Genomic DNA, 25,255 nt, shown 5'->3' on the forward strand with positions numbered 1-25,255 from the left:
AGGGTTCTTGATTGACTTCCAGGTATGCTTCACTGGACATCAACATCAGGTGGGTTGACTGGAGTGAATAAAAAAAAAGTGGTACAGAGCAATGCATCCTTTGGATTTGAGGGTTTCTAATTGAAATGAGTGCTTGTGGATTTGGTACATCAAACAAGGAGGACTTTGGCAAGAGGGGGTGTGGCGTGGGTGCCTGCTAGCCATGCTGTGTAGCTAAGGCAACTGAAGGTTGTATTGAAGCTGATATTGTAGCAAACATTGCATATTAGGTAATCAAAGACAAAGTCTTCATCTGTATAATGGGCTCTTAAATATTTCTGGAGCCTGGCTGTAGGCAGGTAACTGGATACTTGGAGCTTGAGGTCATATAAGACTTGACTATTCACTTGCACTTAAGCGTTCAAATATTAATCTTGTGTAATGGTTTAATATTAAGTCGAGGAGCTGTTTACTGCTATATGCAGTCTTCCATATGTGGTTTAGCTGTGGGTATTCAAGTGCTCCACTCTTCCTTCTGATCTGTGCTAACATGTGAGACAAGCCCCTGTTACAGTGGGGACAAAGTCATATGAAAAAAGCAGGTAACCTCTGGGAGTGCAAAGGCAGACTTGACTCTTCTGTTTTTTGAGGAGCATCTCCCCAGGTGGGAGTACAGATGCAGCATGAAGTGCATCTTCAGTGACTTGTGCCATGCGTTCTATACGGGCTAATGTGCCTCTACTGCATTTTTTAGGTGAACACTTGGTTTAGTGAAGGGAAAGGTGTATGCATGCATTTACTGGGCATTAAACCTCTGTAAGGTGTTAATAGCCATCTGAAGTTCCAGTTGAATCCTATCTGGCTAACATAATGCTTAAGAATACTTTAGGGCTAAGGCACAAAGCTGTGATCTGGGCAGCAGTAAGAGCTGGGGGGGAAACACATAACTAAATGCTCACAAAGATTTTTTTTTTTAAAGCTTTCCAAAGCATTAACCCAGTACTTGAGGATGATATGTCTACCAATTCTTGTTCAAATAAAGGATACTCCTTATCAGTTCAACTCAGAGATTATGTAGACAGAAGCTTTCTTTAATTGCTATAAGCATATGTTGCAATGTTCATCTCCTGTTGACTTCATAGTTGGGAAAAGGAACAAAAAAAAAAAGTATGATTTTCACTGTAATCTCCACACTTCATGGGAATGGCAGGTGTTCCTCTTGGGAGGCAAAGTGTTATCTCCAACACCAAGAGACAGGTTTAGTGTAGAGGAAGTGATTGTGATAGCAAGATTTCATAAAGCTGCCTTTAAACTATGTATACTATACTATACAATGTAAATTCTTTTTTTTCTTTCATAGCTTCAGAGCTTTGTCTCTAACTTGCACAAACACTTTTAATGTCTATAAAACTGGTTACTTTTCATTATCATGCTAATACAACTGATTTGTATTACTATTGATAATAAAAAAAAAAACAGGCATAATACTTGTTTGTTACTGATTTTTACAGCATTCTAAAAGCATGTCTAATCCCCAGATTCTTGAACCAGGCAACTTCCGACTTTCAGTGTCTGGAACTAACCTTTCTATCAAACCTGACATGCGATTATATTACAGACCGTGGGAAAGGAGGGGGAGAAGATATGACTGAGGACTTCATCCCATCGTTGGTTTTCTGGAGATGGTCTACGTCATGGGTCAGGACTCGACTGGTACAGCAGTTTGGTTCACTCATAGTTAATTTTCCACAACCAAATCGGATCACACAGCTTGTATCAACTGTGTACATTGATGGTTGCTTTCCTCTTTCTTCAGTCAGTCTTGCGGCTCAAATAACAGAATAAGCAACACTGTGTGGAAACATTGATCCTTGTCTTCTGAGTGTGCCAGACTCCATTCTCAGTGTTGGTTTGCAATGAACAAACTGCAGCAGAGAAGCTGAGATGCCTCCAAGGCAGGATGGTTCAAGATAAACTCACTGCATGGTTATGCCACTTAATTTGGAGTGGCATAGAAGTGGGATTCACAGTAAACTTTTGAGCGCAGTCTCTGCTGCCATTGCTGTGGAAGTCGGATGTGGAACGTCCTCTAACTGATGACTTCTGGCTAAGGATTGCAGCGATTTGTATGACCTTGTTTACCTGGTGCTTGCCCTGTGTTTGGTGGCCGTGGTGGTTTATGTAGCTCTCCTTTCCAGGGAAGCAGTAGTTTAAATATTCTGCAGCAGAGAAAGGCTGGCATGAAGTGCTGTGTAGGAGGCGGGAGAGGGTTCTGAGCACAGCTGGATTACATATCTGGAGCCAAAGCCTAGGATGGCACCTCTTCAGATACTGTGGGTGCTTGTGAGGAACAGGCCTTCCTCAAGTTGCAGCAGGATGAAACTGGAGAATGATTGCATGTGTGTAGCTTGGCTTCTGCCTTCATGCTTACATGTGTTCTGCCCCAGCCAGAACGCGAACTAGTGTGGTTCTGTGTGCTACGTGCTCTTGAGGTTTCATCTGGGATGGTACGGGCACCTGTTCCTGAGAACTGTTGGCTCCATCTTGTGGCTTTAAGGGTTAGAAGCTCTACCAATGGAGAGGGGCTGTTCAGCGCGCTCAGACGAGCGTACACGTAGCTGCTATTAATCTGCTACCTGAATTACACGTAGAAATCCATGCTAACTAGATTCTTCTGCGCTTGTTGCTCTGCCATATGATTCTGTCATGCAGTAGGAGCCCTTGTTCTACATTAAAATTTTCCTTTTTGCATGCAAATGCTAATGTTAGTTGTTGCCTAAACGTTAAGAGTGTGCAGCAGAACTCCCAATTTCTCATGAGGATAGTAGCTTTACAATTTCTATGGCATTAAACCAGTTTGCATTGCAAGTGTAAGTTTGTTCTGCTCACTGAGCACTGATTTGCATGCCACAAAGAATACTTATTGTTCCATGGGACTGTGTAGTACTTCACAAAACATTCTGCTTCTACGGGTGACTAAAGATGCTGGGTTTTCTTTGAAATATAAAGCCTTAAGGGGGGGAGGGGGGGAGAATCCTATTAAAATCTTTTTTGTGTTCCCTGCCCCTCAGTCTCTTTCCCCCTGTGCACCCCCACCCTAAACTGCTTAGTGTCTGTTGTGGAAATAGGATCTTTTAGGGAAACACCAAAAAATGGTCCCTTAAGCCTTGTAACTGTAAAGGGGGCTGGAGGTAAAATGCTGAGGTGAGGCTGGGACCATATGCTCTGCACTTGCCTTCCTGATGAAGTCGATTAGTCTCCAGAGTTTACAGTCAAAGTTCCCTTCAATGAGCTTTGTTACTTGGCTTTCAGGAAGAATCATGTTTTTGATATAATCAGACTTTGAGTTTATTTTTAAAGTCTAGCATTCAGGGTAGCGGAGGCTGTATGCGTGTTGGCTTCGTAGACCAAATACCAGGATTCCAGGGCAAACTTGTGCATACATGTAGCATTGAAAGACAAGGAAAGTTACTCCCTTACTGTTTAATAGTGCTCTGTTCTTGTTTTAAAAGGAAAACACATACAACAAACTGAACTTGCTGTTTGGATGAGTGTTCCTCAACCTGTGGTCTGTAAGAGTGCTCTGTAATGTGATTACCCTCCCCACAAAATGATGGCATTACATTTCTATATGTGTAAACAAGGAAAACAACTGTGGACTGGGGGAAGGAGTAATTATATAAAAAAATAGCCAAATTCTTTCTTGCTTCTAAATGAAAACATCATGGCAACGTTGCTCAAGATAGCCTACAGTTTCGCTCCTAAAAGTGTGTGTGGCTCTTCAGTTTTAGAAAGGCTAATGAGAACCTGAGAGAGATGGTCCTGGTCACACAGACCTCCCTGACGGAAGAATCCTTGCCCAAGAATGACAGGATTCAGGAATCAGAAGTTAAAACTTTGTTTCCCACTTGAAATATGGAGCTATGAAAGCCAAAACCTACTGGGTTGCTGAACAAATGCCTGCAGGGTGGACTAGGCGTTTGGTTTTAGATATAGCTGTTCTAGTTGGTGCCCTGGTCACAGGTATGGAAGAACCTCTTTCACGCTGGGGTCTCTTATTTTCATTTCTTTATAGACCTGCTTGGTTCTTTGTCCTTGGATGTTCATCTTTATTCCTAGGGTTTCAAATATTCCTAGTTTACTCAAGTTCAGACAGCTTAAATAAACGTGAGCCCTTCTTTCCTTTCACTCCTTTTGACTGTACTCCAATTAGGTGCAGAGCAGTGCCACTGGATGACAGGTACTCTTGTCCCCAGGTATGGTCAGTTGCCCTGTTCCAGCTCTGAAGACTGCAGGACAACAGGGTGAATCAAGGCTATAGGAAAACAGCTACCCACAGAAGGATTATGAGCACTAGGAGAGCTGAACACTTCAGACTTTGCTAATGAAAGCTGCTTCCTACCCGAGGAACAGCAGCAGAGTATGTGATTCACCTACTCCTGCAGCCAGGTTAGAGCTTTCATATGTGATACCTTGAACAAATCCTTTTGAGCAATGATGGTAGCGCAGCAAACAGCTGAGCAGAGGGTAATATTGTGCCTGTTCCAGTTGTTGTGAATTGCCTCCCCCCACCGCTGCTCCCCCTCCCTGAACAGTGTGGAGGGAGGAGGGCAGGCAGAGCTGCTCCTGTGTGGGAATAAAGGCCACATTTGCAGCTTTGCCTCAGGAGCTTGAAAACCATAAGTCAGGCCTCCAAAACTACAATTTGGTTTAGAAATAATGAGATGCTTTAGAAAATGAACTTGGTGTTCTCTTTCACAGTCCTTTTTTTTCCAAGCCTTTTGAGTACACTTGCTTCATGTTTGCAAGCTTTCTTTCTTCAACTATGATAGTAGAAGCATTTTTTTTTTTGAATGAAAACAAAGATGTTCTTATGCTTGCTGATTCTAGCACCTGGGGCATAAATTTTAAGGTGTTGTGGCATTTGGAGAGGAGTGGAGGCAGGATGCACAAAATATTCAACTTTTAAGCCCTGTTTCTGCTGGGTCACCATCCTCTGCAGTAGGAATCTGAAGGACTGCAAAAGCTGAAGCATACGGACCCCCTGCTGGTGGTCCCAGCGTCTATCTTGGCAGCTTGCCAGGAGCCCAAGGGATGCACTTAATTTTCTTTATTCATTAGCATATTTTTAATCAAATCCATCAAACCACAATGTTTCCACATGTCTCTCCCATGGCAGATGAATGAAAATAGGTCAGTGCTCAAGTGCACCTTTAACATGTGGCAGTTCTGCAGTTCACTACTAGAGCTGCAGTTGGAGGACAGCAAATAACCTGTCCTCTGCACCTGGTGAAAACTTGTGATGAAGATGACTTCACTTCTCTCCTGAAAGAGGAAAGCATGTGGAGTTTGTCCATGATGCAGACTGCTTTCCATCCATTACCCAGTTCAGAGGGCAGGAATAGCTGCATCTGAATCCTGTCCAGATTAGCTTCACGTTTACAGCATTTGTTGAATGTTAATTTCTAGCGAACAATCAAGCAGGTGCAATGTCCAGGTCTGAATTCCCTGGCCCTAATGAAGTTTCAAGATTGCTTACATCTACTTTAATAACAGACTTTTTACATTCTTGTCACCTGTAACCTACCTTCATATACCTCATGCTGCCAACCCATCTCTAGCCAGTCAAGGAAAATGTTGCAGTGTTGAGATCATGTTCACACTTGCAGCTGAGACGTGTCTTGCCTTGTTTCTTATCTCCGAATTGTTCATAACAAGAGCTGAGTAAAAATTACTCTTCATGTTTTTTACATGAGCTTTCAAAGTTGGTTCTGGGTGGGGTGAATATTGCATCAACACCAAGTTAAAACTTATCTTTTGTTGTTCTTTTTTTGGAAAGAAATAGGAATATAGGTTCCAGAGGAGCAGTCTTCTCCATGAGACAAAAATCAGGTAAAGTCTAAGGCATTAAATAGGTGTGGAGTATTTGAAATGAGTCTATGACAAAAGGATGCATGCTTTACTTTTCTCTTTCTTTCTCCCTAAAAAAACCCAAAACCCTGGACTTTGAGTTAAATCAATTAATGAAGACCTATCCTGAATACAGAAACTGGAATAGGTTCACAGCCTGTTCCTAGCTGTGCAAAAACGAGGGAAGTGGTGAAAACCTCTGCAGCATCCAGGTCTGTTTCCAAGCAGCCCCACCTCTCCGGGGAACCCTTTCCAGCAGACGACGCTGTCACCCCAGACAGGCTGCAGCAAATGATGCAAGTGCAGAGCAACCCCTGCTTCCCTCTGCTGCTGCCAGATTTTCCCTTTTGGTCATCATGGGCTCCTTTGTGGTTCCTCTTGCTTTGGGAGCTAACCTAAGGGATGAGGGTAGGAAAGGTCTTTGCAAGATTGCTAATTTTGGCTTTTCAGTTAAAGGTGCTAGGCATTTCCTGCTAGGAAGGCCTTTTGCATGTATTTGTGTCAGAAGCCCAAACCCAGAATTTACCCTCTAAAGCTTGGAAGTGCATAGTGAAATGAAGTCTTCTCTGCTGTGCACCAGGTGGTCTCTGCTAAACAACAAAGCATCCTAGCCACGGGATTGGGACCTGTTTACTTCTTCCTTGTTGCCTGACTCTAATAGTTCACCAGAGCAGTTATGTTATAGGCAAATACTCTGCTTCTGTTTACTTTTTTTATTCATTCAGCTCTTCCACTTCTGCTGTAAGAACAGTGTCTATTGACTGCTATCAATCACTTGTTTACTTTCAAGCCTTAATACATACTGTTGTTTGCCTTGTCTAAATCCACCCTTACTTACACCTGTGTTCTTTTATTGTTCTTTAAAAGCTACTGTTACACAGATTCAGTCCTGTTATTCAGAAGTTACAGCAGGACTAATTTTGCTACAGGCTCAATCGTACAAGTTTTGTGCCTTATCACTTGGCAAGTTTGTGATCTCTCTGCTCCCCTGTACTGCCCACTCTTTGGGCAGACCTGGATCTGTACAGCATTTACAGCACAGGGGTTTGGGCTCTGGGGGAGCTCCATCTGCTGTTGCTTTCTGGACTGCTAGTGTGGCAATGGCAGCAATGTTTCAGTTCGGGGAAAACGGACTTACAAAAGGCCTTGGGTATCACTGCGATGGAGTGTTGCAATGCCTGTTCTTGGCAGCCACCATAAACTCCAGGTCTTTGCCTTTTGTAGTGAAGCTTCCTGCACCATGCGCTGCCTCAAAACATCAGCCACCAAAACCAAGAGGCAGCTTCACTGCCTGAGCAAAGCGATGGGGAGCACAGCCTCTTAAATCTGCCTTGCCTGGGGGCCGAGGATCCCTTGGGCTTCACAATTTAGGCTCTTGGCTGTCTTCCAGGAACAAAGAGTGGGTCCATTCTTGCAGGGGAAAGGCAGGGTGGTTGGCAGTGCAGTGCTGTTTTGTATACACTACACTCAGCACTCAAAAGGCTAGTGCCGAACACAGGGAATTTCACATGGCTCAATTCCCACCTGCCCCTGGGAGTGCGTGTCTCCTCTCTCAGCAGAGTGCACTTACCAGGGTATGCTCTGTGGCAGGGTGGGGACTGCCTCTGTCCTCTTAAAGCTGGTCTTATGTGAACTGGGTAGTTCCAGATGTTTTGGCTAGCAGGGTGGGAAGCAAGGAGGCCTGGCCTTGTGGCTCTCTGAACTGTCTACTTGGGAACATGAACCCACATCTCTCTTTCAGTCATGCACTGACTCAGCTGGAGGCTTGGCGAGCGCTCCTGTCCCAGCATCACCCCACAGCCTGCTCCTTCTGAGGTCAGCCCTGCCTCCCCTGCTTCCTGGGACTCCTGTCAGGCAGGGAAATGGACTGAGCCCAGCTCTTCTTTCGTGAACCGTTGGACTGCTGACTAAATTAAGGTACGAATACAAATAGCCTACACCCATCCCCTCCACCCACCTTCAGTTCTTTTAGAAAAAGGGAAGAAAAAATTATATTTGTTGCTGCATTTTTGGACACCTGATCTGGAAGGTGGGCAGACTGAAAACACCTGCTGCACTGAGTCTTTAGGGAAGAAAGTCAGAGATGTTCATCTAGTCATTGTAAAGGACTGAAGTCTGAGGTGGATGCTACAGGCTTTACAAGGCTCAGAGGCTTTTGGCTTGCCCCTAAAGCCAGTGACAGGCACCCGGGCATCTTGATTTCATCATGGAAGTCACTATTACTTCAGATGCCTGAGGCTTCTTTGTCTTTTGCTGTGACATAATTGATTTTAACATATAAAGACAATTAATGTGAGAAGGGATTCAGCATCTGTTAAAACCACAGCTTTTACAGATTTGAAGTTGCACTAGTGGAAGTTGAATAAGGCAAAGCAGCGTATTCTGTCTCCTTGAGCTTTTTTCTGGTTTGTACTGGGAGTGGACATACAACAAACTTTTCCCCAAAGTGGAAACTGTGCAACAAACTCATTTCTCATGAGGCTTGTCCAAGTAGTTCATTATGCTATGGTCAATTGACTTTGTTGCCATCCAGGAAATGCAGGTAAATAGCATGTGATCGTGATGGTGAAATGAAAATATTCTTTTCCATTGTGACTGTGTGCTATTGGCATCTCTAGTGTCCATTTTGTGGAAAAGGAAATGCTGTCACCCAAGGAACACCTAAGAAAATGAAGCAAGAGCCCTTAGAAATGCAGCGTGAGCCATCATACCTACTGCTTGCTTTTCACGTCATGATGAGGAAACTATCTTTCCTTCCCCAGTATAAGGGTACTGTGGTGCCTAAATAATTGATTATCTTAAATTTCTCTGAACCCTGACATCTGGAAAGAGCTGTGACTGTACGAAATACAGCCTATTGCTAATTCTTTATACAGCCCTAGCACCTCTCACCCTGAAGGACCAGAACCCTTGAACTCTGGACCATGACTACCTTCCCATTCCCCCCAAAAGGCCACAGTAAACGAGGTCTTCTTAGAGAAGTCCAGCTGTGTGATAGCAGCTGCTGCCTTATGCTCCTCTAAAGGGAAAGTGGGGCCTGTTTTGGGGTGTGATGGGACCAAGTGGCTGCAAGCCTTGCATTTTCTCTGTCTCAGTGCCCTACGCTGCTCTTAGAGAGGTGGCCCTGCAGAAGAGGGTCCCAGAGGAACGTACAGCAGCCAAATACAGCCTCTACTGAAAGGAAAATTCATGCACGATTTAGAGCGAGTGCCACTTTGCAATAACCTCTAGTAAAGAGGAGCTGTGGAGAATAAAACAACTAATTGGGTCTGTGTCGTGGTGCTTTAGTACCCATGCTGAAATTCGGCCAAGGAAATGAAGCTCACACCTTTCACTGTTGCACACAAATAAACCAATATTTCCAAGGGATCTTTCACAACCAGCATCGGTGAGGATAATGTCCAAACCTGAATGCACCTGGCTCCGGTGTGGGATCATTGGTGATTGTTTTGTTGGTTTTGGGTTTTTTTTAATATTCCATTTTCAGCTGGAAATTACTGATGTGACCAAAGTCCGATTCCCTTCAGCAGTTTCTCCCTTCCTCCCCCCACCTTTTCGCACTCCCTGAGGTCTGACCATCTGGAAATCCTCCTCCACCTCTTCATCATGTGTGAATTTCCACCTAGGGCTGAAAGTGTCACTGTACTAAAGTGTGATGCATTAACACATTGAGGCAGAAAGCAGAGGGGAGTTGGGGATTATAACACTTCATGACCCACTCCGCAGTCGCTCTATGATTTAATCATCTTTATCAGCTTGTATCCTTTTCTTTGAATCCTTGTATTTTCCCTGTATCCTTTATTAAAATATTCCCACAATTAAAAAAAACACCTCTGCACAAACAAGTAAAGTGCAGTACCTTTTCTTGAGACTAGGACCAACTGAAAATGGCAAATGTCTCAAGAAGAACACACCTCACAAGCAAGCTGGGGGAGCTAGATTGCTCTTCCACAATGGAGCTCGCTAACTATCCATATCTCATACTGCAAACTGGGCGTTCTTTCCTGCCAACCCTCATGCACATGATCTAAGCAATTATAATTTTTAGTTTTAAATATATATACACACAAAAGCATAAGCAGTAATAACGTTACCTTGTACAGAAATGAAACCAAGCCCTGCAAACTATGTGCCGAGTTGGTTTGTACTTTTAGTGGAGCGGAATGGAAAATTCACTAGTTTGGAAGTCAGTTAGCTGCCTAGCCTTCTTCTAACTAAATACTGAGGCTTATTATGCTTCAAATAAATAAATATATATATATTTCTTTTGTGGCTTGCTTGCTGTAATCATCTTGGATGTAATAATGTTACTAGCCTCAGGGCTATATTTATTAAGATTTTAATTTAAAATCTTTTTGTCCTTCAGCATTTAAACAGAGGAAAACCCCATCTGGAGTAGCCAAAAAAAAAAAAAAAAAAAAGTTTCATCCTTTTCTTTTTCATGCGTTCCCCTCCCCTAGGCCCTCTCTCTCATCTTTTAAGCAAAAGAACTAGAACAATGCACTTTCCTGTTGTAGCTCTGCACCCTCCCAACACTTCAGTACCTGTGTAGGTTTGGTAGACTCAATGTCTGCTAAATATGATCCATGTGCTCCTGTTCTTGCTGTCTCCAGAGCAGTGGTTTGTTTTCTTATCCTTATATAATAGTACCAGTGTATTTCACAGTAATATTTCCACGTACTATGATTTATTCTTAATAATGCTCTCAGTAAGGATCTAAACCACAGCAATAAATGTCGGGGTGGGTGGGATTATTACTCAGAAATGGCAAAGGGCTGCAAAGAAGTTTTAGGGTTATTCTTTGTTAATAAGCTGCCCCACTTCTGAGGAGATCATGGCAGCGAACAACAAAACAAAAAGACCAGCTTTGTAAACTGGGGAGCGAAAACTCCCAAAATCTTAAAAACTCCTTGAAGGGACATCTCAGTCAAGGAGACAGCCTGAGCTGTCACAGTGTATGTGCTTTTTCAGGTGTTTTGGAAGAAATGGCAGATGCTAGCACCCAAGTCGTATAGAGCTTGCAATCTGTTTTGTTTCAGTCCCACAGCATATTGAAGCTGTTCCCTCACGAGGGGTCAGGCAGCGCTGACTTACAAATGGTAAATACTGAGCAGGGCAGAAGGTGATTCAGAAATTTTTGTTAATAACCCTCTCGTGTGATTTAGCAGTACTGGAATGTCAGTGGTGGGTAGTAGCAGAGGACCTTGCTTGTGGCTAATGTTAATGTAGCAAATGTGGAGGGTGAGACAGCCTGGACGTACTTGCTAGAGGCCCGCAACTGCTAAAGAGCACTGGGCAAGTTACTGTAAATCATGTGGGCTGACTCTCAGCTGGGATAAATTTGTAGAGCTCCACTAACTGTGACAGTGCAACTGCTCTGCCCCGGTGGAAGGTCCTACTTGCTTGAACTGGGGGACTCTGGTGCTGTCACAGGAGCCCCTTGCCCCTGGCCCTAGCAGGGAGTGCATCAGCCAACCACATCACAATCATCTTTGAAGACCCACTCTGACGTTCTTGTGCAAACAGCCAAACTGCACAACAGTTTGGGTTTGATAGAACAAAAGACTCAGGGAAACAAAACTGGGCAATTTAAGCATGAACAGATTGAAAATTACTTTTAACATAGAGCATGCTGATGGTGTCAAGCTCCATGAAGAGGATGAAATCCCGCGTGCTGCTTTTCTCCATTTCATTTCAAAGCAACTTACAGAGGGTTGAATGCTGTCATCCTTAACTTACAGCTAGTGAAAATGGGGTAAAGAGGAAGAAATTCAGGCCTTAACCACAGGTCTTCTGGCTGCAGCCTGTCCCACAGGCAGTAAGTATAGACACTTCTCTGCATTTTAGTGTTTGCTTGTAGGAAAGAGAAAGTAGCTCGTGTTCAGGTACTCATCAGGTGCTACTGATTGTGCATCATGAGATGGCTCAAGCTTCTGTACCCCATTTCTCCCATGGCATTGCAAAGGTACCTACCATTTTTTGCTTCTGAACTCCATTTAAAATAGGAGCGAAACCTCTCCATATTGTCTTCGCTCCATGAAAAACACTGATTTTCTCAGGACAGCTGATTTTAACATTGTTCCATCCTACCATTCATTTTCCTGATCTATGAGATGTGTCAGTCACAGCTGGATGTATAAAAGAAATGCACCAGTCAACTTCTAAATGCATTGCCTTGGTAAGTAGCATTCAAATTACTAGAAGTCAAGTTTTAACTATTTTGTTTACCACTTAAATGCAGATTTTATTTTTACTCATATTGCTACTTTGCAAGACTTTTGGTGTGAACTTAAACAAACATGAAAATCATGTTCTTTAGCAGTATGTTAAAAGTGCTTATACATTAAAAGTGCTCACCACAAAGCAGACACTTCTTTGTTGGGCAACCAGCATAGCTTTTTCATGTTGCCTGTGTGTCCTCACCCGCCCCAACCTATTTAGGTCAATACAAGTAACTTCAGAGGAAGTCACTGCCTGGTTATAAGGCTACGGCTTTGGACTGCAGAGGACAGCCTGGGCGAGGAAAATAAGAGCATTTCTGGGCCATCAACAAGGAGCAGATAGCTTTTGAATATCAGACGGGGGTATCCACCCGATGGTGTTTGGTCCCTTTGCTTTGGAAACTGAAGCAGATCGCTGAGCTCAGTCCCTTTGCCAAAGGGCACGCTGCTTTGTGTGAAGACCTGCCTGAGGTGAGGTACTTGACTGCATCGCTTCACAGCGCAGGAGATCCACCTGCATTCCCTACAGTGAACCTGGGACCTTGGATGCAAACCTTTCCAGAGCGTGAAGAGGTCATTGAAGAGGAGTGATCGGCCAACATGCTGCCTGTGAGGCACTGCAAGGTAGCTGAGCTGAAGGGAGCGGGACTACAGCCATGTTAAAGCAGGTGCAGCGGGAGTGGGAGGCTGAGGCTGTGAGTATACCCCCTGCAACCCCCTACCACTGCCTCCCCCGTGTCCCCATCCTGCCTGACAATTGTGCAAGGAGCTGGCTTTCAGTAGGTGCTCTTCAAAACCTGTTGAGGGTTCTGTTTTATTTCTCTGTGACTCATCTTCCAGATTCTCGTTGTACCTGCTTTAGATGAGGAGTTCCCACTTTGGTCAGGTCCTTTGTTTCTGCCAGCTCTACCCCCTGTTTCCAAGTGTTCAGAGCATGACCCTTTTCTTAGAGAGAGCAAATCTCTGTTAACAGACAATTTGCAGTTAAAAAAGCATGGGCAGGAGCAAAGAAGCCAGATTAACCTCTTAGTGGATTTTTTTTTCATGAGTTAGGTCTACCTTTGCCAGTTCAGAAAATGTCCAGGTCATTCAGAACAGCATTTACCTACTTGATTTTCAATAGGACTTTCCCTTCTACAGATTTATGGTGCTTTTGAAACATCCGCTGTTTCTGTTGCAGTTGTTTAAAAAGTAATGATGCGTAGTGAGGAATCAGCTTGATTGCAGATACATAATTGCATCTGACGCAAAAGAATGGCATGAACACAAATTCCAGATAGAGCACGGTGCTCCCAAACTGCCCCTGTAACTGTGTGTCTCAGTTTCTCTATAGTTCCAGCAAGATGACAATGGCCACCTTGTAAAAAACCTCTTTCAGATACAAGGCAGAAGTGTATACTTCAAGGTCTAGCCTTGAAACTTCTGTGGGATAGCAATGCTCTTCTGAAGTGCCATTTAAAACAGATTGCATTCCACTACGTGCAAAAATCCCCCATAGAGATGCAGCTATATGAGCAAAAAAAAAGTGCTTTTGCCAGTATAGCCTATTTTATTTGGGAAATGCTTGCAGAAAAAAGATGCTTGTGCTAGTAAAACTTATATTTGCTGATAAACAAATGAGAAGCATTTCTAGTGCAAACCAGGCCTCTTATATGTGAAGCTTTATTCAGTTCAGCCATCAGTACAGTAAAGAAAATCCTTCCTCAAAGGGATTAGTAAGGTTACCTAGTAGATATTATTAATGGTTTAAGAACATAAAAGGTGCTTTAGCGATAGGTGAGGGGCTAGATCCTTTGCTAGTGTAAATTGTTTGTGGTCCCACTGAGGGCATCATGGAAACACAGAACAGCGAGGGAGCTGCTGTGTGCCATCACTGTCTGCTCGGTTTCTAGAGCTTCTCACTGACTCAGGAAGGTGCGGAGCTGCACTGGCTGGCCTCTCCAAAAGCGTGACTTCTGCATCTGTCGCCCTTGAGGAAAATGTGCATAAGCAAATACCTAGTTTATGGAGAAAGACTTGCAGCGGTTTGATGCCTCGGAAACATGCCGACTTACAATGGCTGAGGATCTCAGTTTATACTGATTTCATTATAATGGTAGCTTTATAACCATCAGATTCCAGTCATGAGCTTGATGTTTCTACAGAAAATACCCTCTGACACGTTACCTTCTCACAGCAGGGCTCCCTGGCTAACCCTGTGCTTGCCCATTAAGAACAAACCCCAGCCATTTCCTTCCCAGTTTTCCCCTGCATTTAATGTATGGAAAAGCATGACCCTGAATCAGATGAATAGCAGCCGGTTTGAGAAGGTGTGTGTGAAAACGTATCCTCACACAGATGAGCTCAGAAAAAATAGAATAGAGGGGAGGAGGGGGGAGAGCGGAGCCGGGGGAGTGTGAAGCTGCCCTTTCCCCGACAGTTCAGCCACTACGTACAAGCAACAAGTCTATGCCCACGGGAAAGAACTGAAAACTGAAGAGATCTTAAAATTAACAGAGCTTTATGGCTCAATCAATAGGCCATGCTCCCTGAGCAAGATTAGAAATCAAATGGCACATTTGTTTCTGTTAACCCTCTTTGCTCTCCCTGTAGGCTCCTCTGCCTGAAAGCAGCTAAGGTTTGATTAAGTTCTTCTCTAGAAGGAAGCCAGAGAAAAGTCCATTGTGTGAGAGCTGCCTCCAGGATGCTGTGTTGGACACACTTTAAATAACAATAGAGGTTATTAGTGTATCAGTTTGTTAGTAATTGCTAGAGAAGATAAATCTTTCCAATATTTGAATATGCAAAATGACTTTGGCTAACCAAAAAAATAAAAGGGGGACACACACACACACACACACGACACAACCTGAAACATGCCACTGCAGTGAGTAACAGGGATGATTAAAAAAATCACTGTAGGTAAAAAAGAAAACTTCTACCTTGTTTTACCACTAGAAATACCTTTCCCGATTTGTTATCCCCACTGAAGACATGATGTTTTCCCTCTGTGGCATTTCATTCTCAGCGGGGCAATGAAACAGTTATTTTCAAAGGGAGAGGGACTGTGTTTGCACCTATTTCTTGTTTGACAGTGACCTCTATGAACCAGTCATCACTGCTCTGCCTGTTGTTTTCTTGTTAGCTCTTCGCTGTCAAATTAATTACTGTGAAGTACTAAGCTTGTTGAATTCACGTGCTCTTATTAGCTCACAGGATGTCAGAGTGATTGGATTTTTAGCATTATTTCTTTTTTTACATTCCAGGCTTTCCATTCAAAACCTGTTACTGGCAGGGAGGAAATACTGTATCTAATTCTGATCTCCCATCAGGGTAGCTCCAGTGATACTGAGGATTTGACTTACAGTGCTGTATATGCAGTTAGACCGTGTTTATATTAAAACCAAGGCGAACAATCAGATTGGGATTGAAAGGTGATTTGGAAGCACAGTGCTAGGTGTCTTTCCTTTTGCAGTAGAGAACAAGAAAGAAAATATTTATGATGAGAATAGCATTTATCCTTTCCATGCTTAAAGGACAGTAATGGGCTGATCCTCCAGTTGACCCTCTGTGCTCCTGCGTCACTTGTATTAGTGACAACTTACAGCTCACGTGTTGGCAGTCCAGGAACATATGAGAAGTTTTATTTGTCTAAAAACTGAAATGAGCAGAGGGGGCTTCTTTGCTGTCACAGCTGGAATTTGCGTGTCCAGCATCTGCCCCTTGAAAACCACCGTTGAGCTCAATGGAAAAGATGAAGGTCTTAAGATTTAATTTCGTTCTTGGAAATAGACTTTGTTTTGTTAAAAAAGCCCCCCCCCCCCCCCCCCAAAAAAAAAAAAAAAAAAAATAACTCGAGCAGCTGGCGGCTGCATTGCCTGGGCCCGCTCCTGGGCTGCGGGAGGCTCAGCCCGAGGCGCTCCTTTGCCCGGCGCCGAGCACGGGCTTCCCCCGGCGCCTCCGGCCCGTCCCCTCCCGCCCGGCGCTTCCCCCCGGCCCGGGGCAGCTGCGGCCCGGCCCCCGCCCGTTACTGCAGCGCGGGGCTCCCGCGGCCGCTGCCCGGGCCCGGCGGGCCGGCCCTGCCCCTGCCCCCGCCGCTTCCCCGCCCGGCCCCGCCGCCCTTCCCCGCGCGGCCCAGAGGGGGCGCCCTCTGCCCAGCCTTGCCCGCGGCGGCGGCGCGCAGGGCCGCGGGGCAGCGCGCAGCGGCCGGGGGACGCGCAGGTGAGCTGCGCCGCTGCGCTGCCCCGCCGCGCCTGCCCGGCCTCGGGCGCGCCCGCGGGGGGGGGGGGTGGGTGGGTGCGGCGGGCGGCGTACCGCCGGGCGGGGGGCGCAGCCTGGCTCGCGGGGACGCCTCGGTGCCGCGGCGGTCGACCCCGGGCTCGGCAGTTGAGGGGAGGTGGACGGGAGCCTCTCCTGACCCCTGCGTGGGGTGGGGGGGAGATCGCAGCCCCCCCCCGCCTTTCGCTTCGGAGACCCCCCCCAGAGCCCGAGGCTGCCCCGCGGGGGACAGCCCGCTCCCGGGGGCGGGCAGGACCGACACCGCTGCCTGCTCCCCTCCGCGGCTGCGGCAGCGCGGCGTTCCCGTTATCTCCCCTGCCGGCTCCCCCCGCCGCCGCCCCGGCCGCCCCCCCGCCGCGCTGCCTCCGCCAGGCTCCGCGCCCGCGTCCCTCCTGCCCCACGGAAAACACACACACTCCCGGCACCCGCCCCGATTACCCGGCCCATTCAAACAAACAAACAGAAACCCGCCCCGTCGCAAAGCCAACCCGACGGTAAACTTTCTAATGACTTCTTCTTTCAAGTGCTTAAAAGGCAAGGAACACCGGGCGGGGGGGGGGGGGCATCCATCTCCCGGCCGGGGCGGGAGCGGGGGCCGGGGCTGCCGCCGCTCGGGGTCCGTCCGTCCCGCCGGGGCCGGGGGCCGGGCCGGGGCCGCGGCCGGTGCGCGGTGGGTGTGTTTGCAGGAACCGGGAGGGAGGGAGGGGACGGGGGGAGTTAAAGAAACAGCATAGTTAATATTTCCACATCAGGAAGTTACTGTAATAGCCCAGGGGGCAAAAGACTTAACTTAATCTCCTAAATAGTGAGGAACCCATGGCGTCTCTGTTATAGGTTGGAGCTCCCACGTGGTTTTAACTCCTGTATAAAAGTTTCAGTAGAAAGTGCCACAATGTCGTGATTTTGCAGGGGGGGAAAATTAGCAGGAGGAGATCAGAGGAAGATAAGCGAGGAGAGAGCCGCTTCCCCGAGACCTTCCACTGCGGATCCGAGAAGGAACATCAGACGCGTTAAAAAAAAAAAAAAAAACAACCAAACCAACAACAACAAAAAACCCAAACCCAAACCAAACAAACAACAAAACAAAACACAGCGTTCAAGCCAGCACAAGGCGAGCGAAAGATCAAAAAGACGCGGGGGGAGAGAGAGAGAGGAGAGAGAGGGAGGCAGATTAACTGGAGCAGCAGCAGCGGCAGCAGCAACAACAACAAAAATCACACTTAAAATAATAATAACAATAATAATAATAAAACCCAAACCACCAACAAGAGAGATATTGTTTAAAAAGAGCGAGCGAGGGAGCGAGCTGAAGAGCTGGTCTGACCGAGTGGATCTGTGCAGCTTCTCCTGGGATCGCCGGGATCGAGCCGCGGCCCCGCTCCGCGGCCGCGCAGCGCACGGTGCCCTGCCGGCGGGCGGGGGTCGCGCCGGGCGCCGCCGTCGCATCCGCGCCGGACTCCGGACCCTCCGCGCCGCTTCGAAAATAAAAGCATCTCGCTAATCATAAGCGGGGCGGTGGGGGGCGAAGACTCGCAACTGTGGAGCTGCCAGCCACGTACCCCCTCCCCGCCGCCCCCGGCCCCCTCCCCAGCTATGCTCCGGGTCAACTTTGATGGCACGTTGAGAAGCAGCGGGCGCTGACGGGGGACAACCGAGCGGCGCGGAGCCGACCTGCTCAGAGACCTGCACCCACGGCCTGTGGATTGTTGTCTTGCGGGGGCGGAGTGGGCGGGGGGGTACAAGTGGCATTTCTCCCCCCCCCCCTCCTTCCAGGCTATAAATTGGATTGTATATAAATCTGCTTCGTTTATCTCCCTGACCCCCCTCAATGACGCTGGACTAAAGAGCTCCTCTCCGCGGCCCGCCCGGACCTGCCGAAGCGAGCGATGGACCAGGAGCGGCTGCGCCCGGGGATGCCCCTCTGAAGCGGCGCGGGGCACCGGGGCAGCGCGGCGCCGCCTCCCCCCTGCTCCCCGGCTCCCCTCGCACCTCCGGCTCGCTTCCCGCTCCCCCTCCCTCCTCCCCGGGCTCCGCAGCCACCCCCTCACCTGCTGCCGTCCCCCTCCCCCGTGGAGCCGGGCTCTCCGTGCACGCCAAGCCTGCTGCCCCCCCCACCCCCCCCCTCCAACTTCGCCCTCGGTGCCTGCGTGTGCAGCCTCCCCCCTCCGCCTCCCCGGCGGCACACGCCGCTTCCCCGGGCGCCCCCTCCCTCCGCCGCGGCTCCCCCCCTGCGCGGAGCGGTTGCGGCCCCCCAGCTTGGCTGCCACCGCCCCCTCCGCGCCGCGGAGCGCACGGAGCGGCGCTGCCTGCAGACGGGCTCCCTGCGGCGCTTCGGGGCGGCCCCCAGCTCGGCCCCCCGCTCCTCCGCCATGGACGGGGCGGCTCGCCGGGGGGTGCTGGCCGCGCTGCTGGCCTGCGGGCTGCTCCTGCTGGGCGCCGCGGCCACCCCGACCCCGCCGGCCCCCGCCGGCAGCGCCCCGCAGGACACATGCACCTCCTGCGGCTTCCGGCGGCCCGAGGAGCCGGGCAAGGTGGACGGGGATTTCCTGGAGGCGGTGAAGAGGCACATCCTGAGCCGGCTGCAGATGCGGGACCGGCCCAACATCACGCACGCCGTGCCCAAGGCGGCCATGGTCACGGCGCTGCGCAAGCTGCACGCCGGCAAGGTGCGGGAGGACGGCCGCGTGGAGATCCCCAGCCTGGACGGGCAGGCGAGCGCCGGGCCCCCGGCCCACGACCCCGTCTCCGAGATCATCAGCTTCGCCGAGACAGGTGGGCGCCGCCCGGCCCCGCGCCCCCGCCGCCCGCGCCCTCTCCCCTGCCCGGGCTGCCTCAGCCCCCGGCCCCGCCGCTCTGCCCGCCTCACCCCCGGCGGTCCCCCTGCCCGACCCCGGCAGTCCCCCCGCTCGCCCTGCCTGCCCTCCTGCGCGCCTTCGCCGTCCCCCCGCCTGACCCCGGCCCGCTCCCCTGCCCGGCCCCGCTGCCGGTCCCCTGCCCGCTGCGGGCACCTGGCTGCCGGGGCACCCGCCGCACCCGCGCCCCCTCACCCCGAGCGCCCGGCCCTGGCCCTGCCCGCGCCTCCCCGTCCCCTCGGCGTGTGCGCCCCGGGGCCGGGGGCTCTCCCCGGGCTGCGCCCTGCGGCTCCCTGCGGAGCCCCGCCGTGCCCCGGCTTCCCTCGGGCCCTCCTGCCCTTCCAGCTGCACCGCGGCTCGCCTCCCTCCCTGGCGTCCCACCGGCCTCCTCCACCTGTCCCACTCCATCCCTCGCATCCCTCGCATCCCTCGCCTCTGCTGCCTGCCCTGCACGTTCATCTGGCTGGCTGCGTGTGGCTGTCTGTTGAGGCTTGCATTTGCCCGTCCTCCCTTTCCATTCATTTCCCATTTATTTAGCTTTCGTTCGGAGTGTTGGGCTTGTCTGTTTGTCCACTGCATGCAGCCTCCTCCCGAGTGTGTCTGTCTCCTCTCTGTCCGTCAGTCCACTTACTAGCTGTGCCATCCATCCCCACCGTACCAGCCATCTCAGTTCTGTCCAGCCATTGCAGTTATGTGTCGCTGAATCCCTTCAGCGTAGCTTTCCAGCAGTTTATCCAGGCAACCACTGTGCCTGTGAACTTTGCACATCTGGCTGTAACACCATCACTCTGCAAATTAGCTCTCTCCCGTCTATCTGCCCATCTCTCCTTTCCTTCATTGCTCTGTCACTCAGTTCATTTTCCCCTCTCTCTATCTTCCTGTGGCATCTATACATAATTTGTCCACAAAATAAATCTTTTTCTATCCTGTATACTGCCCACTCATCTTCTTTATCTACCCTCCCACTTACCAAAGGCATATACATTTACAGTATCTATGGGATCTGTTGCATTATACATACGCTTGTTACATTCACATACAAAATTTATGGGCGCACACAATCTCACACAACACGAGCGATGTGGATCGGTGTAGCAGCACCGTACTGTTCTTTTTCTGTCACTGTCACCACAGTTTATAAAGAAGTTGCGTATTTACTAACACGCGAAAGGCTTTCCTAGCGTACATTTTTGGGTTTATTATTTTTTAATAGGCTGTTGTTGGGAGATCTGGGGTGGGCTTGTGCTCCCATTTGGTATTCAATCAATCGCTGGCTTTTGTTAACACTTCCAAAATCGACTTTATGTAAAACGTAGGCAAACACAGTGAAAATTTTTGTCACTGAAATATTACAAGGTACTGAATGGGCCCTGGAGGCACATTTGAAAGGCATCTAGGGTAACAAATGAAGACACCGACTACGCAAAAAATCCCATTCAGAGATTGCCAAAAATAATAAAGATTCTTAGGAAAAGAAAAGGAAGAGAAATCTACATTTGGCTCTGCACAGAAAGAAGTGAAACAGATAAGGGCAGATGAGAAACTGCCTTTCCAGCAATAATTTTAAATAACGATTGAGAGGCTTTGATTCGGGGACCAGGATTACAGTCTCCGCCATAAAGGCCAGCTTGCACATTTATCACCTACGCCAAATTTAGTTAGGACTTGTAGTGCAAAATTGCAGGAGGGCCACTGGTATTTCTGAAACATTCCGTGCAGCAGGCTTTTCTGTTTACAACTAAGGGGTTATGTCAGACATTTGGTGACATTTGGTTTGCCGTGACAATTTTGCTCCTTTAGTTCTGCTGTTATTGAAAATCGTATTGGGAACAGTCAGTAACAGCGTTACAGCGAAAGCGACCGGTTCCTTGCCTCGCCTTGGATGAGAGTTTATCGTTTTGGGAGGCAGGGGGGGAAGGCAGAGACCGAAACGATTAATGATAGCAGATATTCTACCGGGCTGAGTGGGGGTTAGCTCGATCTGTTGGATGAGCAGGCACATTACTGAAATATTTTCCCCTCTGTCTTGTGAATCCTCTCTCTCAAACCGTGATGAGAATACATGAAAAATTGAAACAATATCCCTGGTTTGGCATTGGCGTTGCAGTGGTTATTGAAAGGGCTCTCCCCGTGAGAACTGGCAGGTAGCTGAAAGTTACAACTATTCTTAAACGGACGAGCTAGCAGAGTTCTAGTGCCAGTCTTTTCAAGGTGCTGCTATGGCGTCTTTAAAGCTGGCTGGCCGGCAAGAAAACCGTATTCTGGAGAGCTCTGATGGGTGACTGTGGATCTGAGACCTCTGACTACGGCCCGATGGTGAAGGTTGCTGTGGGAAGTCCCTTTTTAATTCACTTTGATTGCAAACTGGGGATATCTGATTCAGTGCGTGCCTTCTGGCCGGCACAGCCCCGTCGCCGCTCCCTCGATCTGCTGTGCTCTAGTGTTGTCCCTGAATCCAGAATGGCACACAAGCTAACGTTTCCTTTTTGACTTAATCTTGCTGATCTCTCCTTATCTTGCAGACGATCTGGCCTCATCTAGAGTCCGCCTCTATTTCTTCATCTCGAATGAAGGGAACCAGAACTTGTTTGTCGTTCAAGCCAGCCTGTGGCTTTACTTGAAGCTGCTTCCATATGTCTTAGAGAAAGGCAGCAGGCGAAAAGTAAGAGTCAAAGTCTATTTCCAAGACCCGGACACTAGCAACAAGTGGAATGTGGTTGAAAAGAAAGTTGATCTCAAAAGAAGTGGTTGGCACACTTTTCCCATGACAGAGGCGATCCAGGCTCTGTTTGAGAGAGGAGAAAGGAGACTGAACTTGGATGTTCAATGTGAGGGCTGTGAAGAGTATTCAGTGCTGCCAATTTATGTGGACCCCGGGGAGGAATCCCACCGGCCTTTTTTAGTGGTGCAAGCCCGCCTCGCCGATAACAAACACAGGATCCGGAAAAGAGGCCTGGAGTGCGATGGCAGGACCAATCTATGTTGCAGGCAACAGTTTTACATTGACTTTAGACTCATTGGGTGGAATGACTGGATCATAGCACCATCAGGTTACTATGGGAATTACTGTGAAGGGAGCTGCCCGGCCTACTTGGCCGGCGTCCCGGGGTCGGCTTCCTCCTTTCACACCGCCGTCGTGAATCAGTACCGAATGCGGGGGCTGAACCCGGGCACCGTGAACTCCTGTTGCATTCCAACCAAACTTAGCACAATGTCAATGCTGTACTTTGATGATGAATACAACATTGTGAAAAGGGACGTTCCCAATATGATTGTGGAAGAATGCGGTTGTGCTTGATTTAAGGTGTGTTTTTTTTGGGGGGGAGAGAGAGAGAGAGGACGAGAGAGAGAGAGAGAGAGAGAAACATTACCGTACGAGATGGTGTTGGAGGAAGTTTCACTGTGTATCCAGGCATCAGTGTTGGAAAGTCACTGTGGAAAAGTTTGACAAAAAAAAGAAAAAAAAAAAAAAGAAAAAAAAATAATTTCACTTTGGTGTCAGGACAGTGGCAGTTTGTGGATCTTGGACACTTATATATTACTACCACTTATAAGTTAATGCTATGAAATATCTTAGACACACACACACACACACACAGACACACGAAACGTGGGCACGCACACAAACACGCGCTCAGACGCACACACACAGACACACACACACACAGACACGAGGCAGCTCGCAAAAGGGACATGAGCACAGAAAGTCAGTGACCAGTGACGACGGACCTAAATGCCTGCCAGTACGAGTGAACGGCTGAGCAGCTGTTTCCCCGCCTGCCGGCGAAGCCAGACCGAAATGAGCTCCCTTTGCTCAGGCAAAAGCACAGACTGCGAGAACACGACATATTCTTGCACACAGGTGTCGAAATGACCAAATTTAGAAAATAAAATAAAAAAAAATAAAAAAAAAGAAGAAAGAAAAAGTCGACTGTCACCTCTTAGGTCTAATAGAAAGCTGCAGGACACCTGCCTTGGGAGGTGATCACTTCCTCTTAACTTAAATTTATCTAAATGTAAACATCACGGATACCCACATCTTCCTACAGCACTTCCAGTAAGGAACCTCGTGGTACCATCAGGGAGAGAGAGAAAAGGGGACAGACGCATAAGCAACTGCTGTATTTCTAACACCCGACTATTGCAAAGTCACAAGCTGGGCTGGTGTGACCCAATGCTTTAACTGCCCACTAGCAACCCCTGGATGGCTACACACGCCGTGTCTTGGGAAAGGGGATCCGACACTGTATCTGGACTGTGTTGACCGTTGGCATCTCTCACTGTTCGAAGAACAAAAAGTCGAAGTTGCAATCTGTGTTCTTCAACGGGGGACTCGGCAAGGACGCGTCACGTAGAGGATGAGCAAACAAGCAACTGCCACCACGGCTAAACCAATGAACCCTAAAGAGGAGTGACAGTAACAGAGTGGAGACATTCTGAAAAATGCAGTGCATTTAATAACAGGCGAGGAACATTTTAACAAGTCTTGGAAAGGAGGGGAGAGGAGAGTGCTTTCAATTTCCTTACCAGGAGGTGTCAAGGATGGCCATAAAGATCAGAAAATAATGATACAGCATAGCACTTGCAAACTGCTTGAATGCACGTATAATAGCACTTGCAAATTTCAATGCCTTGAAAAGTGGTACTTGATAGTGCACTTATCTTTGCTCACTATCTAGGTAAACAGGTGCCGCATGAGCTATGCAATTTAAAGTGTTGACCCATACTAGACAAAACTGGACTTATGATATGACTTTTTTATATTTTTTTATACTTGAAATTAAATCTTTTGCTTCTTTTTTAAAGCGAATGATTGCTTTTAATGTTTGCACTGATTTAGTTGCATGATTAGTCAAAAAACTGCCATTTGAAAAAAAATGTTATTTTTATAGCAGCAAAAAATGAATACAGTTAAATGTATTATACATAAATTTTGGAACCAAAGAGGCCAACATATTAGTTATAATTTTTATGAGATGGCAAAGCCATCATATATCATGTAGTCATACTGAGCAATCCCTCACGAGGCCTACCAATTGTTTCAGGGTACAAAATGGATTCTGTTTGTTCTATTCAGTGTCTTTTCTATACCATACGCACATGGAATGTAGAGTGAAAAAAAATGACTATTGTAGAATACTTTACAATATGTGCATCCTTTAAATCCAATTTTTATGTTTATTTAATAAAGTTTCTTTTAGGTTCTGTTCCATAATAATTTAAACCAAACAATTTTCACTTAGATTTGCTGTTGAAGTATTTTACATTTGTGTACAGTTTAAATAAATAAAAAAGATTGAAAACTGGATGTGCTTTTTTCTTTTTTTTTTTTTTTTTTCAGTGTGTAACATCTGGAGAAACTTGCTTACTTTCAGGACTGAATGGGGCTGCAGACAGTGAACTGTCGCATTAGACTGTAGTCGTATTAGTCATTGCAGAAAGTCTTGTCTGAGAGCTCAGCTGCGATCCTAAAAATGTTACACTCTAGTTTTATTGCCGTCTATACATGGAAGCATCTGCTTCTTTCTATCTGCATCAGTGCGAGGTCTCTGGGCGCAGGAGCGCGCTGTTCCGCATACCTGTAGGTCATTTACAGCGAGTTCCTGGTTCACCTGCCGTGTAGGAATGTAACTTCTTGTCTAGGTCACTCCCTGATTGGTTGCAAGAGGTAAAAAAAATATTGTGGAAAGCACTTCCAGGAAAAAGAGGTCAATACTAAGTCTGGGGAACCTTTTTTTTCACCAAGGCGAGAGGTTTTTGAGTGAAATACATCCCCTGTACTGACAGCCCCCCCAGATGTTGACAAATGCTCATAGAAATTCTTGTCAGCTGCACATATATCCAGATATTGATTTCATTGATCATCACAGATAAATTCTTCCTCCCAGAGACCTGAGCAAATGCCATCTGAAGCTGACAGAAGGACCTCTGTTGACTTGGCAAACGTTAGATCTGACCCTGAGACCTGGAAAGTGTTGAAGAAGCAAGTTCATGCAACTCGTGATGGGTTCTAGTTACAATGCACGTTCGAGTGTA

General features: G+C 47.7%; 1 protein-coding gene across 1 annotated transcript; it reads left to right on the plus strand.

Moving 5' to 3' along the window:
• The first annotated feature begins 17,118 nt into the window (after positions 1–17,118).
• On the plus strand, positions 17,119–24,521 carry INHBB (inhibin subunit beta B). The gene is made up of 2 exons (XM_055719500.1): positions 17,119–19,139; positions 21,742–24,521. The coding sequence occupies exons 1-2, from the start codon at positions 18,737–18,739 to the stop codon at positions 22,515–22,517; spliced, it is 1,179 nt and encodes a 392-aa protein (XP_055575475.1). The 5' UTR covers positions 17,119–18,736; the 3' UTR covers positions 22,518–24,521.
• Positions 24,522–25,255: the final 734 nt, after the last annotated feature.

Source organism: Falco cherrug, chromosome 8 (genome assembly GCF_023634085.1).
Source record: "Falco cherrug isolate bFalChe1 chromosome 8, bFalChe1.pri, whole genome shotgun sequence".
Lineage (NCBI taxonomy): Eukaryota > Metazoa > Chordata > Aves > Falconiformes > Falconidae > Falco > Falco cherrug.

Excerpts from the sequence above, each read along its gene's own strand:
- INHBB (XM_055719500.1), top strand. The coding sequence starts at position 18,737 with ATGGACGGGGCGGCTCGCCGGGGGGTGCTGGCCGCGCTGCTGGCCTGC. Across the intron at positions 19,140-21,741 it reads CATCAGCTTCGCCGAGACAG|ACGATCTGGCCTCATCTAGA; the intron begins GTGGGCGCCGCC and ends CTTATCTTGCAG.